This window comes from Physcomitrium patens, chromosome 3 (assembly GCF_059467195.1).
Source record: "Physcomitrium patens ecotype Gransden chromosome 3, ASM5946719v1, whole genome shotgun sequence".
Taxonomy (NCBI): Eukaryota; Viridiplantae; Streptophyta; class Bryopsida; order Funariales; family Funariaceae; genus Physcomitrium; species Physcomitrium patens.
The window spans coordinates 7,320,754-7,339,301 of record NC_143412.1 but is presented as its reverse complement, the minus strand read 5'-3'; the positions used below and the strand labels follow the sequence as shown (position 1 = coordinate 7,339,301).

At 33.5% G+C, this 18,548-nt stretch overlaps 2 protein-coding genes across 12 annotated transcripts; both read right to left on the bottom strand.

Moving 5' to 3' along the window:
• Nucleotides 1-2,784: 2,784 nt before the first annotated feature.
• LOC112280506 (uncharacterized) lies at nucleotides 2,785-4,248 on the bottom strand. 2 transcript variants are annotated; one of them, XR_012217220.2, is made up of 3 exons: nucleotides 3,836-4,217; nucleotides 3,302-3,422; nucleotides 2,785-3,003 (listed from the first exon to the last, which is right to left on the bottom strand). XR_012217220.2 is itself a non-coding variant. In XM_024516059.3 (3 exons), exons 1-3 carry the CDS (start codon nucleotides 3,911-3,913, stop codon nucleotides 2,841-2,843), a joined length of 342 nt encoding a protein of 113 aa, XP_024371827.1. In that variant the 5' UTR covers nucleotides 3,914-4,248; the 3' UTR covers nucleotides 2,785-2,840. The 2 variants fall into 2 exon arrangements, 1 of the variants encoding a protein (XP_024371827.1); XM_024516059.3 differs by having other exon boundaries at nucleotides 3,302-3,402; nucleotides 3,836-4,248.
• A 1,442-nt stretch (nucleotides 4,249-5,690) lies between these two features.
• LOC112280205 (diacylglycerol kinase 5) lies at nucleotides 5,691-11,105 on the bottom strand. 10 transcript variants are annotated; one of them, XM_090248640.1, is made up of 14 exons: nucleotides 10,747-10,868; nucleotides 10,492-10,580; nucleotides 9,584-9,870; nucleotides 9,309-9,431; nucleotides 8,949-9,077; nucleotides 8,766-8,851; nucleotides 8,534-8,642; nucleotides 8,172-8,220; nucleotides 7,953-8,035; nucleotides 7,715-7,782; nucleotides 7,306-7,380; nucleotides 7,022-7,109; nucleotides 6,632-6,748; nucleotides 5,691-6,453 (listed from the first exon to the last, which is right to left on the bottom strand). In XM_090248640.1, exons 3-14 carry the CDS (start codon nucleotides 9,794-9,796, stop codon nucleotides 6,166-6,168), a joined length of 1,428 nt encoding a protein of 475 aa, XP_090104766.1. In that variant the 5' UTR covers nucleotides 9,797-9,870; nucleotides 10,492-10,580; nucleotides 10,747-10,868; the 3' UTR covers nucleotides 5,691-6,165. The 10 variants fall into 10 exon arrangements, with proteins under 10 accessions (XP_090104766.1, XP_024371186.1, XP_090104767.1 ...); XM_024515418.3 differs by having other exon boundaries at nucleotides 9,584-9,867; XM_090248641.1 differs by having other exon boundaries at nucleotides 10,444-10,511.
• Nucleotides 11,106-18,548: the final 7,443 nt, after the last annotated feature.

The following is an 18,548-nucleotide window of genomic DNA, read 5'->3' as shown; positions in this document are numbered from 1 at the left end:
CTATTGCTAATCAAATAAAAAGTTACAAATCTAGTATAACCAAATCTTTATTTTTAAATCCAAGAACTTTCATTCATGCTATAAAAAAAGATCATATTTTTTTATTTGTATTTTATTCATTTTAAATGGTGCAAAGACTTCAATCAACATTCTAATCTAATGTAAAGATTATTAAGACTTTTTTAGAGGAAAAATAAGAATATTCTTCAAAAGCATCTTTTATTGATTTCTTATTTGTTTTTTAAAAATGAACTTAATTTCCATTTAAATCAATCTATAGCTTATCAAAAAATAAGTTAATTTTACTTAAAGAGTAAAATTATAAAAACTAGGATAAGAATTTTATATGCCATGAAAAATATTCAGTAAAAATACTTATTTTAATTGTAATATATATATATATATATATATATATATATATATATATATATATATATATCTATATATATTCCAAATGTGTAGAAATTATCAAGCACTTAATTAGATTATTATCAAAAATAGATGTCTTTTATTTTTGATATTAATACTTTTTGATTACTTAAATGAAGTAAAGAGGATATAATAATAAATCTATAAGGAGGATATAACTTGGTACATAATAAAAATAAAAATAAATGAATAAAAGACTACAATGCAAACTAAATATGGACATTTTGAATATAATTTCATGCCATTTGGATTCACAAATGTATTGACTATTTTTTAATATCTAATACATGATGTTTTTTTGAATTTTTAAATAATTTTATTGTTTATTATCTAGTTATTATTTTAATTCATTATAATATAAAAGAACATAAATTTCATATTTGTCATATGCTATATAAACTTAGAGATGTAAGAATGTATGCTAAGATAGAAAAGTATATATTTTATATAATTCAAGTTGATTTTGAGAACATAACATTTAAAATGATGATCTTATGATAGATTTTAAGAAAGTTTAGACCATTATAGATTAAAAGATTCTAAGAATAATAAGAAAAATTATATATTTTTGATATTTTTTAATTATTATTAGATTTTATTTTAAAAAATATTAATTTGCTACTCTACTTATAAGTTGATTTTTTAAGACAAATCTAAGTGCAATAAAGAAGTTAAAGCAACATTTCAAGTAATAAAGATAATTTTTATTGGAGCACTAATTTAATATTATATTAAATTTTTTAAGGCATTATTTATAGAAATAGATGTATGATACTTTATCTTGATGAAGTATTATCATAAACGGAAGAAAAAAATAAAATTCACCTTATGATTTTTTATTCAAGAAATATTTTTGTAGGTGATATTAATTACAAAATCTACAAAAAAGATCTTCTTGTAATTGTGGATTCATTTTAAGAATGACAACACTATCTAAAAGACACTTTTAATTAAATGATTATTTATACAAAATACACAAATATTGATTATTTTATATCAACATGCATTATTAATGGTTTGTAAGCTTATTGCAACATGCATTTATCAAAGTTTGTATTCAATATCACTTATAAGTTAGGAAATCAATAAGGTTTGTTGGATGTTATTTCCAAACTTTCTACTCTTATACTATGAGAAGAAATAGAAACTAGAATAATTTCATCTTTGAGCAATAAAATCAACATTAATTGTTGATTCAACATTTTTAATCAAATTCAATTAAGTATGTCCTCAAATTGTTAATCAAATTTTTAATCAAATTCAATCAAGTATGTTTTCAAATTACAAACTTATTATAATTTTCTAATTACATGATATTTTTGATATAATAAGATTTTGGAATTAATCTTAAGATATTTTTGGTGGCCTTTAATGTGGAAGGCAATTATAAACTTTGTACTATCATGTGATATTTTTTTAAGATCATAGATTCTTTGTCATCAATCTTATGGAATTTTTTTAACCACTACCAATACCTAACCAACTAGGTCATTTGTTTCTATGGACTTGAATCAATGCCTAAACAACTAGATCATTTGTTTCTATAGACTTGAATGGCAATTGAGTTGGATTTTCTTTGTTGGAGGTAGAAAAACTATGCCAAAACTTCACTCCACTTTCCTAAAAACCAAACATAGTTGAGATACCCAAGATAGCTATAACAAACCTTCCTTCCCAATTATCATCCTTTCCAATAAAAAGTGCATGAAGTCCCTACAACAGATACATACAGTCAACGAGTTTTTAGGCATATCACCTGATTTGACATGAAATTTTCTTTGTTTCCTACTATTCTAGAAGGCCATGTCACTGCCATGCCACTCTGCACACACATGCTTGTGAAGACCTGGTACTACAAAACCCACATTTGGTTTATTGTAACACCATATCCCCCCGAATGCAGCACGAAAACATAGAAACCACCATTCGTTCGTAGGTTTGGAACAAACCATAGTTGTGAGATTGACACGGACAGCATACAATCCTGATGGTTGAAACTGTAGACGGCACAATATCTATGCAGTTAGAAATCAAGAGACTCGTCATTCTAATCCATTATCTGAGTGTGCCTACATGGAGTAGCACGCAACACATCCAGAGATTGGGGCTCATATAAATGCAACCCGAAATCCAGTATCTTCTCACGGTAGGCGTTTTCTAGCTGCTCAGCAATAACTTCCTGAAATGGCAACCAATCATGTCTACAATTCCGTAAGTACCAGTGACCGCGTAGTACGAGGGGATCCTCCCCTCTGCAGTAGACTGGGATACACCTGCGCCGCATAAGATCAATCTACAAGTAACAGAAACAATGGCTTATAATCCACCTAGAAGTTGAATATACTCATTGTTCAATTTGCTGTACGAGAACCAATAGCATCTCGTTGTGAAAGGCGAGATTCACGTCACATTCATTTCTTTGGTAGCATTCTTACATCGTATTCCCACGCTCTCCCCATGATCGTAATCAAAACTAATGCTACCAGGACCATTTTGGTCTGTTCTTCCGTCGCTTGCACCACTGAGAGAGCTGAACTACTTTTTGGACCATGCTGACAGCAGTTCTTCCTCTCTCTGACAAATAATCCAGAACTACCCATAATTAGATATTGATCGTCGCGAATAGTTAGTTCATGACCAATGTTTGTGGCGTGACTTAACCTGCAGGGGGTGAAGCTAACATACAAGAAACGGTTCATGTGACACCAAGTTGATCATTGTGAAATTGTTTGCCTCATTTTCTCTGAGATAATCAACATCATTTCCACTTTAACCAATCCTGGAGATTATGCTCGTCTTCACCACAGCCTTACAAAAACTAACTTGCCTTCAAAGTCTACAACTGCAATGCACTTCATGAGATATAACAAACCTGTACAAATGAAGCCTCCAGTGAATGTGAATCCCGTTCACTAAATCGGAAGTACTCGCCTTTGCCTGCAAGCTCAGATGCTGGCACTTATGCAGCAGCTTCTGCAAAGCCCTCCATTCGGCTACAATCAGGGGCTAAGTTTATTAGAAGCCCAAGGACTCAGTGGGCACTTATTCGCATCTTCTGTCTTTTTCTAAACATTAGATGTAATCCAAGCAAGCATCAAATATACAGAGTGATATGTATCTACTCCAACAACAGCACTGCTTACAAAGAAAAGAGAGAGAAAAAATTTAAAAATTCCCTAAAATGTATATATGACAGCCCTCAAGAATCAACGAACGTCCACCGTCACAGCCAGTTTCTTTTAGTTCTCTAGCTGCAGGCTGCAATCACGACTACAGCTTGTTTAATAACTTGACATAGGGACATGCACCCCTTGAAGCGTGGAATCATTGACAGTACTAGCAACGGTGTTCATGCAGGTGAACCTATTCTGTACAAGTATTGACAGCGGGATGAAAAAATATTTACCATTAAGGCGGAGTGGAGTCTAGCAAAAGTACCACCGGACGTCCACACCATCCGAAGCACTCCCCCTGTGAGCACCATACGTCGCAGCAGCTGCCGTCTACTCCAATGCAACTCTAGTTTCAAGGCCTGCCTTGAAAAGCATTCTCTCCTGCTCAAAATTTTCTGGAATCACTGTTAAATGAAGTGCTGCACCCGATGAGGAACCAGAAGCTATATTTGATGCCAGGTTAGAATTGAAAACCTCTGCTGGGCTCTCATGGTATGAACCTGACGACGGGTAGGCTCCAGTTATTCTTTGCGTGGGATACTGAAAACCCAAACCTCAGTAGGATCTCTTTAACTGAGAGCTTGTGGGTGCACTCTTTGAGAGGCAGACAAGGAGAGCGAGAGAGGTTCTCGGCCGGGATCACAACTCAGAGTTCCAGGTCTAGCTGCACGACGAGACGATCGAGATAACGGAGACAAACCAGGCTCTGCCATCGATATTACGTGACTTAGCGAACAGCACTCTCTGTGGAACCTTAACTATTCTTGACTCCCCTTGACAACCTATCGCAAAAATACAGGATGGATTCAGAAAAAAATTTGCGAGAACCTCTCTCCTTGACAAATTCCTTCTAATAAAGTGCTGCCCCGTACTGAATTGGCACTGTTTCAACACATATCCTCAGTCAGCGACTCACAAGTCCAATTTGAGGTCAGAGAAACTGTGCAAAATAAGTAACCAAGAGAAGTAATTTTTTAGTAAAACTAAATTAATATTCAACAAGAAAATCCATTAAGTATTCAGTTATGGGTTTCAGCGTAGGAGACTAATATGGAGAAGTATGTTTTGAAAAAACCAGTATAGATTAATAGTTAAACAAAGAATCAAACACTTGTCGGTGTCCCTTATTAATCATTAATATTAAAATTACTGTTTTCCAATGGCAACACATGCTTACCTTCATTACTTTCTATTTTTCTGATAATAAAACTTTCTCTTAATTCAACTATTCAAAAAACAAAGAAAACAACGACTAAGTTAGATAACTTTTAAGTGGAGTCCATGACTATTGAGTTTCATACTTCATAACATCAATTCATAATCTCCTGAAATTATAACCCATCTTCATGTTGTCTCCTGGCAAGTTACATTCCTTGGATACTTTTTATGTTTGATTTTCTCATTAGCATCTCAATTTGATCCATGTTTGTTTTCTCCAAAAAATCACATTATCCATGCCACTGGTTATATAGAAATAGGTACCCAGTACTGGATGAACAGAAAATCCAAATAGTTGCCAGTACCAAAACAATTTATTAAAAATGTGTAACCTGATAGGCCAAAAAAATAAAAATAAAAAATAACTTTATTTTTTGTTTTCAAAACTTTAAACCCTTCTGTCAATATTTCAGGATAATCCAACAATTGCTTGATACTCGGCATCCATTCTTATCAACACGCATGGATGATGAGCAGAGGACGAATGAATAGGAGTTGAGTTGAGGGCTATGTATCAGAAAATTCTGGGTGGACCTCCAGAATTAGAAAAGTTGTACATAAATGTTGTTTATGCCGCATACGTGTTTTGCGATTTTCAGATACTATTATCACTGGATTGCTTTTGAAAGTGTACCGCCATCACGTATGTGTAGATCTGTGGCAGTGGTGAGAAATTCAATAGTGAAAAACAAACTTAAACAAAACAGAATCGCATGTTCCCCATTCGAGAATGATCGACATGTTTGTCAATTTCAACGACTTGACCACAATCTCACTCACTAAGACTCCATTCATGTGCCAAAACCACACAAACACTACACTTAATATGAATCCAAAAGGAGCTGTGTTTTGCAGCTCAAGACCAACCACTTTCACTTCAATAAAATCTTCCCAAACCCATTGATTAAATGTCATATTACAACCTTCTTTGTGGCACCCCCAAGTTTTTTCTTTACAGATCTACAAACCGTTTGCAGACTAGCGTCATGACCAGTAATCCTGTGGCAGATATGGAAGCTATTACACAGTCGCACAAAAAATAGTGAGATATACATGCTGTATTTAAAGCATGCAACTAATGAATGTTATCACCTATCATCTGTTGTTTGAAATGATCTACATAAGTTATACAACAGTCTGTTTATTTCAAGTGAACTAATGAATAAGAGTCTAATCCAAAGTCTGTGTCGACTTCACACGAATTCACTCTGAAACCACACTTCATAGACCTCCATATCTCCAGATGTACACAAAGGACTACAGATATGTGGATGCTGATCAAACAGAAGAAAATCTAAATGTTCGAAGTAAGCTCATAGAACTGCGTACCAAGGTAGACAAATGTTTAATTCTCCGTTTCATGTCTACGGAACGTCGATGCAGCCCCAAATTTGCGTCTCACTCCTGAGTCATCGTCAGATGACTCCGATGACGATACCGATGAAGGAGTAGCAGAAGTCGACTTAGCAGTAGCAGAATCCGTGACTAAAACAACTGATTGCCCCAGTTGCGTGATTTCAAGCACTGTCGGCTTCGATGATTCCGGCAGAGGCTGCAACCAAGGTTCTCCGTCCATGCGCATGTATGCCTCCTTTGCCGCTCCGGAATGAAACTCCACTCTAACCCTATGTGCCTTTGAGTACAGAAATACTTCTCGTTAGTTCAGAAAGTTCCCACTCCATTCTAGCAAAAACTGTGGTATTTCTTACGTACATATAATTTGGTAACTTTACAAAGTAATACTTAATCCACTTAACACGCATAAGGAAATGAACAGTCTGGAAAAATCATCGAAGTGAACCACAACCAACCTGTGCAAGGCGTACTCCATGCCCATTAGGAGCAAAGAGCATGGCTCCATGCCAAGCGTCCCTGAAGCCTACAACCTCCAGAAGTCCATCATCAACAAATGGAGCGGTGAGGCCTCTCTGTTTTCACAGAACAATGGCCTTGCTTGTCAAAAAGCAATCATACCATGGTGCGCACCTTTGCACGATAGATGAGTAATAATACGACGATACCCACACTGCTTGACAGCTGAGAGGAATATAGTAAGCAGATTCAGAAACATCGAGCATGCTGAACAAGACTCAAACACTATCAGAAAACAAATATCCCAGTGAATATGTATCCAAACACATTTTAGACTCTCGTCTGAGCATCATATGCTGAATTCAGTTTGGGTGATCGTAGCAAATTACTTTCTTGGATTTGTGATCACTCGGTGTGCCCCATGGATTGAGACCTCCAGAAAAACTGGGAAGATTTAGCACCACAATTGACCTTATGCTGCATCCCAAATTGCGCGTTATTATAAACTAACAGGTTGACACGAACTTCATCAGTGACAAATGTATGAAGGACACCATGATCAATGTCCGGCATTTTCCCTCCAGTCCTTTACTGTGAACCAGCCACAATGTAGCCTTAATGGGATCAACGTTGATAACCATAAAATTTCTCGTAACAAGGGAGTGCTTTGTACCTGCTAGAAACGTCCAAATCCTGCCAAGCTTCACCTCTTCCAGCAACTTTTAAATTCGCCAGGTGATTGGTATTTCTGCATTAAAAAGCCACCGTTCAGTGATCAGCCCAGAAGCATTATCCTTACAACTTCGCTTCGTCACGTCTCTCATTATGCAAACTACGATTACAGCTACTGAGACACATTTGATGTTAATAACAATGCAGACATCCCATGAGTGTCTACCTTCTAATAGGATGTACAAAAAAGACTTGGTGCATATTGAACGTGGAAGGTAAGACTCAGGTAAGACACGGGCCTAAAATTGTAGCAAAACATGAAACTTAGTGACCCTGTTCCCGAAACAACTTGAAACAGGAACTGGATTCAGACACGAAACAATGTGATGACATAATGTCACAGTGCGTACTTGGATTTCGGATGAACACAAGATGCACAAAACCAGCCTTGCATACACGTGATCTTCGCATACTGAGTCTGCAGTGAAACGAGCGAAATAATAAGAAAATAAGGAAATCAACCAATTTCACCACAGTGCCAAACCTAAATAACGGCATACACGAATCATTTAGGAGTGACGCCACAATGCATGGACAGGGGTCTAGAAACTTCAACAAACATGAACGGACAAGAAGATGATCATTAACCTGATTAGTAAACTGGTTTTTGAATTTCTCTGGATGTGCTTGTCTCTCAGAATGAAACTGGTATGCTACTTGAGAGTCCATTCCTACGCGCTCAAAATACAATTTCAGAACTTCGTTGCTACTACATTGATGCAATTAAATCTGAAATTCCCAGTTATAATGAAACTAGAGATTCAGACGACCATAAAAGTTGTTGACTGACAGCACAGCTCCACTCACCAATACTGAAATAGTTCCAAAACCCTCCCCGGAAAGTGATACGTTTATCCTGCAACTTCAAGTATTTCCAACATAAGGAAAAAGAAGACGGGACAACTATTTCGCATCTTAGACAGAGGACATTGAGGAACTCCAGTAAGTGTATATATATATATATATATATATATATACATTGAGAGAGAGAGAGAGAGAGAGAGAGAGAGAGAGAGATTTCTGGATATAAAACCTCTTGCACGAAGGGACTGTGAATTCCCATTTAAGCTCTGTTATTCGTGTGCTTAAGTGCAGTACAGAACCTGCTCAATCTCACGATAACAGTAACCTCACAGTACAGTGGACAAAAGGAGTCTGGGCATACTTGCCTGATGATCGGTGTCAATCCGACGGAAAGAGTGTAATGAGTGGGGAAGCTTCACAGGTTCCAAAGAATCATTGTCTTTTTCCACATCCATATACAGCGTTACATGCCAACTGCAATCCCAAGCCCTCCAATACTTTTGAGATATATTCAGGTGGTTGTCATCCTCATTGCTATGGTTTGACTAGCATTGTTGAGAATCGACCACTTTAGTGCTATGAAAAGTGATACAGTACCTGTCAACATGTATGGGAGTGGCACGCTCAACTTTCCTCAAAAACCTCCGCACCGCTCTAGTATCTGTGCCGGGGTTTTTCTTGCCCTGCAACCCAAAAACCGTCATGGATAACCAATGTGAGGTTAAGTTCAACACAGCATGAGCCAACACGTGTGGGTGGTGGACAGGGCTGAACACTTACCCATCCGAAAGAGTAAGGTAAATTGTTTCCTGTTCCAAGAGGCATTGTTGCAATTGGTGGAGGGTCATCCAACCTCATGTCGCCCATTACTCCAAGCAACCACCCGGCCGTCCCATCCCCTCCTGCCACCTGCCCACCCAAAGTAACTTGAGCAGCATATCTATGTCCCTGCCTCCACTAACTGACTTAAGAGTTTATGACTGTCAACAAGGATATCAAAACTTTGACGATTAGTCTCCAATATACATTTTTTAATTTTTTTAATTTTTTTTTTTTCCAGAGATACTCAGAAGTGCTTGTTGACACGATATGCAGATCACAAAGAATCATAATACAGTTGGAATGATAGAAGAAGCTTACAATTACGCGCAGATGTTCTCGAATGTACTTCGCAACTTTATCTCCATTGTCTTGAAGCTTCTCAATATGGTCCAATAGTTTCTGTAGTATTTGCTCAGGCTTCTCAACAGCTAGATCAAACACCTGGAGTTTCAAAACATATCTTGAGTTCTGAAAACTCCTCAATATAAGACAACTTCAGCAAAAACATACGGCTTTTTTTTTACACTCAGTCTATCAGCAGCAATAACGGCAATAGGTGAACGTAAACAGATGGTCTGATTCTCAAGAAAGACCTGTTTGGGATTTAGAAGTTCGCGGAAGGACTTGATGATGAGGCTACCAAGCTGACCTCCACTTTTCGAATTCACGAAGACGATCATCGGAGATTTGGGAACTGCTGGTATCTCATCCTTTCCAGGAGTGCCTTCGTAGTCTAAAATGTAGTCGGGTAGGCGCATGTCTTTACACTTTCTCTTGCGACGCTCTAAAAGAGCGTTGTCCGCCATCTTTCAGACTCTTCGTGACGAATCACTTCCTAACCAAATGTTGCTTAAGTCCCGTTATTCCTCCAAAAAAGCTGCTACAATAGCGGCAAAGGACGTGTTCAGCAGCACAGAAAAAACACGGGAATCTTATAATGGTTGTTCGCAAAAAGTGAATTAAAATCCCCACAGAGAAGAACTAAAGACGGAAGGTGATCCTGAGCAGAGGCGCCTAATGCAGCAAGTGAAGCAAGAAAATAAATTTAAAATTAAATTAAAATTTAAAAAATGACAGAGTTGACTACGTTTCCAAAAATTAGTTAATTCTGTTCCGCTCAGTGGAAGAATCGCATAACCAAATCGGCAGAACCAACCCACGCACCTCGGACTCGAACAAAAATCTGAGCAGGCGGACGACAGGACCCTCCCATTCCAACAGCGAAAAAAACAATAACATGAGGACAGAAAATTGCTTTCAAATAATTCCCCCAAGTCGCTACAATTAAAGAAAAGAAAATGAACCAATCGTATAAATTTGTCACATTGAGCCAAATCTTGCGACTTTTGAAATGCTCGGCTTGTGAGAGTACCAAAAGAAAACGTGAAAAAGTTCAGATGCAATCGGAGCAAATCCCTCTCATCCAAAAATACATATAAAAATTGGGTTCTACCGGAAAAGCCACACCAAGAACCACAGACAGATGCAAGGGCTGTCACACCTTCCAAAAGCTTCAGAAACCTAAGAGCAAGAAAACAGCAGCGTTCAGCTACAGCTCGAGCAAAGTGCCACGCAAATCATCAACACTTGCTGTCACCAAACATGAACCGTGCATGAGCCCACAAAACGCATGGATCTGTAGTACAAAGCCCAAGGTAGGCACTAAGCGCACTCGACTTGATCCACGAAAAGTTGACAAAATACTTCCGGAAAAAAAATGAACGAGACTCAAACCGAGTTCCGACTCAGTGCTCACTTTGCACAGGCGCTTGTAACTGACCCGCATTCGTGCGGCACCACCCACCTCCACTGTGAAAAAACACACACACTCTAAGTCCCACACCTAATTCGCAATACCCCCAGATAAACGAAAACTCTAACGCCCAGAATATCATGAGCCAGCTCACAATCACTCCTTAATAAGAAACTAGCAACTAAAGGTGCCACAAGACGCGATTAGACCTTCGACCCGCGCCCGCTCCGCCCCCATCCCAAGCCCTCTATACCCACTCACTCATTCACTCACTCAGTCACCCACCTATCCCAGAATCCACTTCCGAAGTCCATTCCAGAATACGTAATAATACCACGGCATCATCGAATTCCCAACTCGGCACACTTTGCGACTGTAGCAACAGGGATCCATCCAGGATGGTGGGCATGAAACGGACCCGAATCGACAGTGCACACACACACACACCACGTGGTGGTGGGTGCTCAACGACCGCATTGCAGCTCACCACGTGCCGGTAACCTTACCATGAAGGAACACCCAATGGAACGCTAAAAGCATCGTCCAGTCAAAGTTCCATCGAATTACTGCTGCAGAGTTCGGGATACCCCACCGGGCTACCTCCTCGCAACCGAAACCAAAGGGAATCCCTCCCCTTCCATTCAGCCACCACACTTCGCCATGCCAGTCATCGGTTGCGGCATTTTGACTGGCGTTCTCTTCCCCTGACACGGATTCGGATCCTTCCTTGTTGACGGAGACCGACCATCGTCGTTTCCCCAGCCGACGACGAGTCCCCCAGTTTTCTTCCTTCCTTCCTTCCGCGTCCTGCGAGGCTGCTTCGTCGACGGTAAGACCCACACGTTCGTTGCTTTTTTGTGTGTTTTAGTGTGTGCATGTGGGTGGGAGGGTGATAGGGTCGTGTGTTTTTCCTGCATGGTTTCTGGATGCCCTCGGGAACATCTCCTGAATGAATGAATCTGCAGACGTGTGAGATACGGGCGCCGTTTTCGTTGAATTCTATGCTGCATGACTCGTCTCCTATGATAACCCTGGTTCGGTCTTGAGTTGCTGAAGCATGATGTTTGTGTGTGTGGGTGTAATTTATTTATTTATTTATGTTAACATAAATTTGTAAGTTTCATGTTTAAGGGATGTTTGTGGGTGGGTGTAATTTTATTTTATTATTTTCTTATTTTCTTACATTTATTTTTAAGTTTTGTGCATAAGGGATGTTTGTTGTATTGAAGAAGCAAGATCTTCCACTAGTTTTGATGTTGCTAAATTGTTTTTGCAAGTAAGAATAAAATCTAGTGCAACAATAATATTATTTCTAATTTGTTATAAGTGTACATCATTGAGCTTGTTTTAATTTATCTATTTAAAAAACACAACAACTTGATATGAATGTTTGTTCCTAAAGTTTATTTCTTATTGTTTCCATTTGCACTTTGGATTGTTATGATATTCAACAATGGCACACAATTCATGTTTCTTTACTTTTGTTGTTTTAAAAAAATTCCTACAATATGTGATAACTAGCTTGTTTTGCCTTAATTATTTGTGAGCTAAATTATTTATGATATTGCTTATCTAGATAGTTTAAAAAATAATCATGATTAATATCAAATAAACAAGTAAAATCTTGGTGCAATACTTATAAGTTACAAAATTTGAGTATTGCACCAAGATTTTGTAACTTTTAAGTATTACACCAAGTTATAAATGATACTATTTATTACAACACCAATCTTATGTTGTATTGACTTTTCCAAGATATTTTTTTTTGGAAAAAATTGCATTATATTTTGTCTTAAGTGTAGTATTGTCATAAGTAGAAAGAGATGACAAATTTCACTTAATAGCTTTTCATTCAAGAAAAATTTCAATAGTCAATATCAATTACAAAATCCACAATAAAGAATTTTTTATAATTATGGATTCATTTCAAGAATAAGGCGATTATTTAAAAAGTACTTCCAATCAAGTGATTGTTTGTACAAATTACAATAATTTCAAATATTTTATGTTGACATAAGTTTTAAATTGTTGTTAAGTTTGTTAAAAGATGTCTTTGGCAAGGTTTGAATTTAATATTACTTATTGGCCAAGAAACCAATAAAAAATTTTAGATGTCCTTTCTAGATCTTTTTATTTTATAACAAAAGAAAGTAATGTAGTCTTTAATTAATAATATTTTTTTAAAAAAAATTAAAGAAAATTCATCTTTGAAAAATAAAATGAACATTGATTGTTGATTCAATATTTATTGATTAACCTCAATCAAGTAAGTCCTCATATTATCTTATGCTTGGTATTAAGAATAATTCTTTTAAATTGTATGATACTTCTAAGTTTGAATTTTAAAACAATCTTCTCTATTTTAGAAAATATTTATATATTCTAGAAGGTAAATTACTATTACATGATTTTTAAACTTATCACAATTTTTCAGCTCATTACAATCTTTGAGTTCTAAAATATTTTTAATACAACAAGATCTTATAAATAATCTTAAGAAATTTTTGGTGGCTTAAAATTTAAAAGGCAATTCAAGCCTTTTTACAATCATAAGATATTTGTTCACAAGCAAAAAATTTCTTGTCATTGCATTTATGAGCTTTTCTAACCACTATTTATATTAGAACAACCATGGTCTTCTGTTTCTTTGGATTATATTATAATATTTTTTTTTTATCTTGAACTCTTTTGATTTTATATTTGTGATAGTAGATCATTTCATTAAGATGACATATTTTATACAAATCTATCATATGTAAAAGAACATCTAGATTCTTTTTAATAATATTTATTGCTATTATGAATTAGTAAAATATATTATATCAAATAAAAAAATAAATTTATATCTAGGTTTTGAAAAAATCTTCTTGAGATATTGAAAATAGATATAAAACTATCTTTAATCTTTTATTTTGAAATCCATAAACAATCAAAATGAGTGAATTAATTATTTGAGTAATATTTTAAATATACCATCAACTACCATTAAGTTGATTGGACAATTATTTTTCCATTAATAAATTTTGATAATAATAATAAGATACATTCTTTTACTAAACAATCACTTTTTTATAATAACTATGGTTATCATCTATAATTTGATATTTTTTACTTTTCAAAAGTTGATAATCTTTTGGCGAAAGATTTAAAAAATTATTTATTAAAACTACATCTAATAATATTGGTACAATTATAAGAAGCTTAAGAATAATGAAAGATCAATGCAAATGATTGTTTTAAGGAATAACCTTGATTACACATTACTAATAAGAAATAATTATTTTATTTTAATATTAAGGCTATTTGTCTTTCTAATAAGTTGGATTACTATAGACTTTAATCATTTTTTGTTTGCAAACAAATAAATTTAATTACAAATTGTTTAAACCTATCAAACTGTATAAAGATTTATTCCATGTTCTATGTAATTCTTCTTGAGTCATACAAGACATTATATATACTAGGATATTTTATGAGATATGTAATTTTTTTTATAGAAATAGATAATATATCTTATTTTATAAGTTATAGATTGTTCAAATAGGGATTAAGATCTTTCTTAAAAATCAATTGAATAATCATAAGGATAATGCTCTAAAAGATTATTAACATTTGTCTTTTCAAAAATGTTTTAATAAACTTCATACTAGTTTGAAATGCCACTTAAAGTATTTTGACTATTACAAAGACATGTGGCATAATTGACAAAAGGTGATCCTAAAAGTTTTTTTTTTGTCAATCTATCTTTCTATAGTAATACAATCCAAGTTGATATATTTTTTTAATTAGCATAATATGTATTTAACTTGTCATGAACTCAATAGGCATATATTCTATTACTAAACTATAAATTATTTGATCATTCCACAATACAAATGATAAAAATCAAGGCCATTCTTTCATCCTTCTATAATAAATTTTATTTTATGTATTTATAATTGATAAATTATTATGTTCACTTTTTATATTTCTATTTAGATTATAAGTAATAATCAATAATAATTTAATTAAAAACCTTTCAAAGAAATCTAAATAGAAATATAAAAAGTGAACATAATAAATAAGATTGACAAGAATATACTTACAATATTAGAACTTTGTCTTTTCTTGATTCAGAGTGAAATTTTTTTTAATAAGACATAAGTATATTAGAAGTTGAGCATTTTTTTCTTTTAAACTAATATTATTTTTAGTATTTTTTTTATTCTCAAGTCCTCTCTCTTTTGCTTATCTTGAGCAATATTTGATATTTTTTCTTTAAGTATTATTATGGCAAAGCTTCTTGAAATAAAAAGTGCAATGATACAAATGTAAGAACAATTCAAGGAATTGATGCTTACAATGCATCAATTCAGTTTATGACCACCAAGAATAACAAAAATGGATGGAAGTTAAGATACAAAAATAATTGAAACCACTTCAACATCTATACAAAATCACATCCTTTTTGCTATAGTAGAACATCCTTCCAATGTTAGAGAATCCAAAGCTACCTTATTCAAGAAGTTTGATGGCACAAGGTTTAAGTTTTGAGGATTTATTAATCAAGTACAACTCATGATTGAACTTCAACCCCAAAGCTATCCAATCTCAAGATCACAAGTTAGATTCATTGATACACTTTTTTAAAGTTTGGCATTATTATTGTTTTTATCTTTTTTTAAATGATGAGATTCAATATTAAATAATTAAGAGACTTTTTTGGCTGGGTTTTGATCTATGTATAGAAAACATGATACAATTTGTATTACAACCAATAAGATTTGTATCTTGTGACAAGGCAATCGATCAATGACATCATACACTTCATAATTTTGACAACTAGTGATTAATATCAAATAGGATGTTGTTGCCCTTATCAGCTAATTTTTCTAAAGATTACAATATGAGGTAAAGAAATTCATACTCAACTTATCTGATCCTTTGACATTGAATTAAGTAATTGACTTTGTATTTTCCAAAGAAACAATGCAACTACAAAATGAGGAGTACAATTGTTAAGGATGAAAAAATTTCAAAAAATAAATTTATCTAGCTGCAATAGGAACCATGCAGCTAGAATCTTGTACAAATGAAGGTCCTATCCTTTCTTCAGAACCTTCTTCTTATTTTACAATAAATATGCATTTAAAACCTAATAATTATAATGCCTCTATCTTAAGAAACTCAAGAGCCTCAACTTATTTCTTAGATGAAGAATTTGTTATAAGCCATAGAATATGGGTAGTATAAAAAATTAAATCCATACATATAGAAGTCATAGATGGCCATTTGTTATCTTCTAGAGATATTACTCATGAAATACTTCCTACAGATGTAATAATAAATGGTCATAATATTTTCATAATTTTTAATATAATTAAGTCTCTCTCTAATTCAATCATTTTAGATTTATCATGCCTAAAAAAATATAATCTTCTAATAGATTGGATTTTTTGTAAACTTGATTTTCTTCAGAGCATTATTAAGAGTTATATGAAAAGCCACGAGTCAAGTGTAGCCAAATTCATACTCTTAGGTGCCATAGCTTTCTTAGATGTTGCAAAGGAAAGATCATCTTTTGTTATTTATGCTGCACCCATTTTTAATGATAGAAAGACTTCAAATATCATTCTAAGTCGGTACAAAAAATTTCAAGATGTTTTTTAGAAAAAAAATACAAATATTCTGTCAAAGCATCATCTATATGATTATTCAATCAACTTTAAAGAAGGAAGTCAACTACCATTTGTTTTAATCTATAATTTATCACAAAATGAGTTAGCTAAACTCAAAAAGTATATTTATAAGAACTTAGCCAAGAATTTCATATGCTATTTGAAATCTCCTATAAAAACTTCTATCTTATTTGTGAAAAAAAAAGATGGATCAGTACAAATGTGCATAGATTATTAAAGATTCAATAAGTTTATCATTAAGAATAAGTATCCTTTATTCTTGATATTTGGACTTCTTAATCAACTAAATCAAGTTAAGATCTAAATAAAAATAGATCTACAAGGAGCATATAACTTGATCCATATTAAAGACAAAGATGAATCGAAGATTATATTTTAAATAAGATATGAACACTTCGAATACAATTTCATGCCTTTTGGACTCATGAATGCGCCAACTACTTTTTAATATCTTATAAATGATATTTTTTGTAAATTTTTAGATGATTTTATTATCTGTCATTTAGATAACATTTTAATCTATTTTGAAAACATAAAAAAAATATAAAATTCATATTTGTCATGTGTTACGAAAACTTAGAGATGCAAGATTGTATGCTAAGTTGGAAAAGTGTATATTTCATACTATTCAAGTTAATTTCTTTGCATACATCATTTCCAACAAAAGACTTATGATGGATCTGAAGAAGGTTCAAAATATTATAAATTGGAAGATTCTAAAAATAATAAAAAATATGTAATACTTTTTGAGCTTTGCCAACTATTATCAGATCTTCATTAAGAATTTTTCTCAACTTGCGACTCTTCTTACACATCTTATATGCAAAGACAAACTTGATTGGAGTTAAGAAGTTGAAACATCTTTTGAAACCTTAAAGTTAGTATTTATTTATGCACCACTCTTCTATTGTATTGACTTTTTTAAGGTATTTTTTATAAAAATAGTTCCATTAAATTTTATTATAGGTGTTATTTTATCACAAATAGGAAAAGATGACAAGCTCTATCCAATAACTTTTTATTCCAAAAAATTCTCAATAATCAAGATTAACTATAAGATCCATGAAAAAGAACTTCTTGCAATTTTAAATTCTTTTTAAGAAACATGCTTCTAGTCCAATCACTATATATATGAATCATATGAACTTCAAATACTTCATGTTAACACATATTTTGAATCATCGCCAAACTCGTTGGAGCATGTTTTTGTCAAGTTTTAAGTTCAATATCACTTATTGGCTAAGAAAACAATAAGATTTGTTCAATGTCCTTTCTAGACGTTCTTGTTTTGCGCCAAAAGAAGAAAATGCAACTTTGATCAACAAAAGATAATTTTATTAAAGCCAAAATAATTTCATCTTCAAGTTGTGAAATCAACATTGACTATTGATTCAACTTTTCACAAGTAAATTCAATCAAGTATGTCTTTTGATCTTCTTATTTATGATATCAAGAATATTTCTTCTAAGTCTCATAATACTTTTAAGTTCAAATTCAAGAACAACCTACTTTATTTCAAAGAACACCTATATGTTCAAGAAGGAGAAGCATGTTTATATAATCTTCAAGCACATCACAACTTTCAAGCAGTGTGACATTTTGGATACAACAAGACTTTGGAGCTGATATGTAGAGATTTTTTGTGACTCAAATGTAGACGGTTGTAAAAGACTTTGTTCAATCATGTGACATTTTTTCAAGGTCAAAAATTCTTTATCATTGACCTTATGAACTTCTACATCTATTACCTATCTTAGATCAACCATGGTTTTTTGTTTTTATGGATTTTATTACGGATCATTAAGTCTCAAATTTGTATGATTTTATATTTGTGATAGTTGATTTTTTTTTATTAAAATGGCACATTTTATACCATGTACAAAATCTATCATAAGTAAAGAAAATGCCAAGCTTTTTTTTAATAATATCTATCAATATCATGAATTGTTAAAAGATATTATATTAGATAGGGAGATTCAATTTATATCAAGATTTTAAAAAATCTTTTTTAAGATTCTAAAGGTAGACATAAAGCTTTCTTTGACCTTTCATCTTCAAACTGATTGATAGATAGAGCATGTAAATACAGTTTTGAAGCAATATTTAAGATGTATCATCAATTATCAA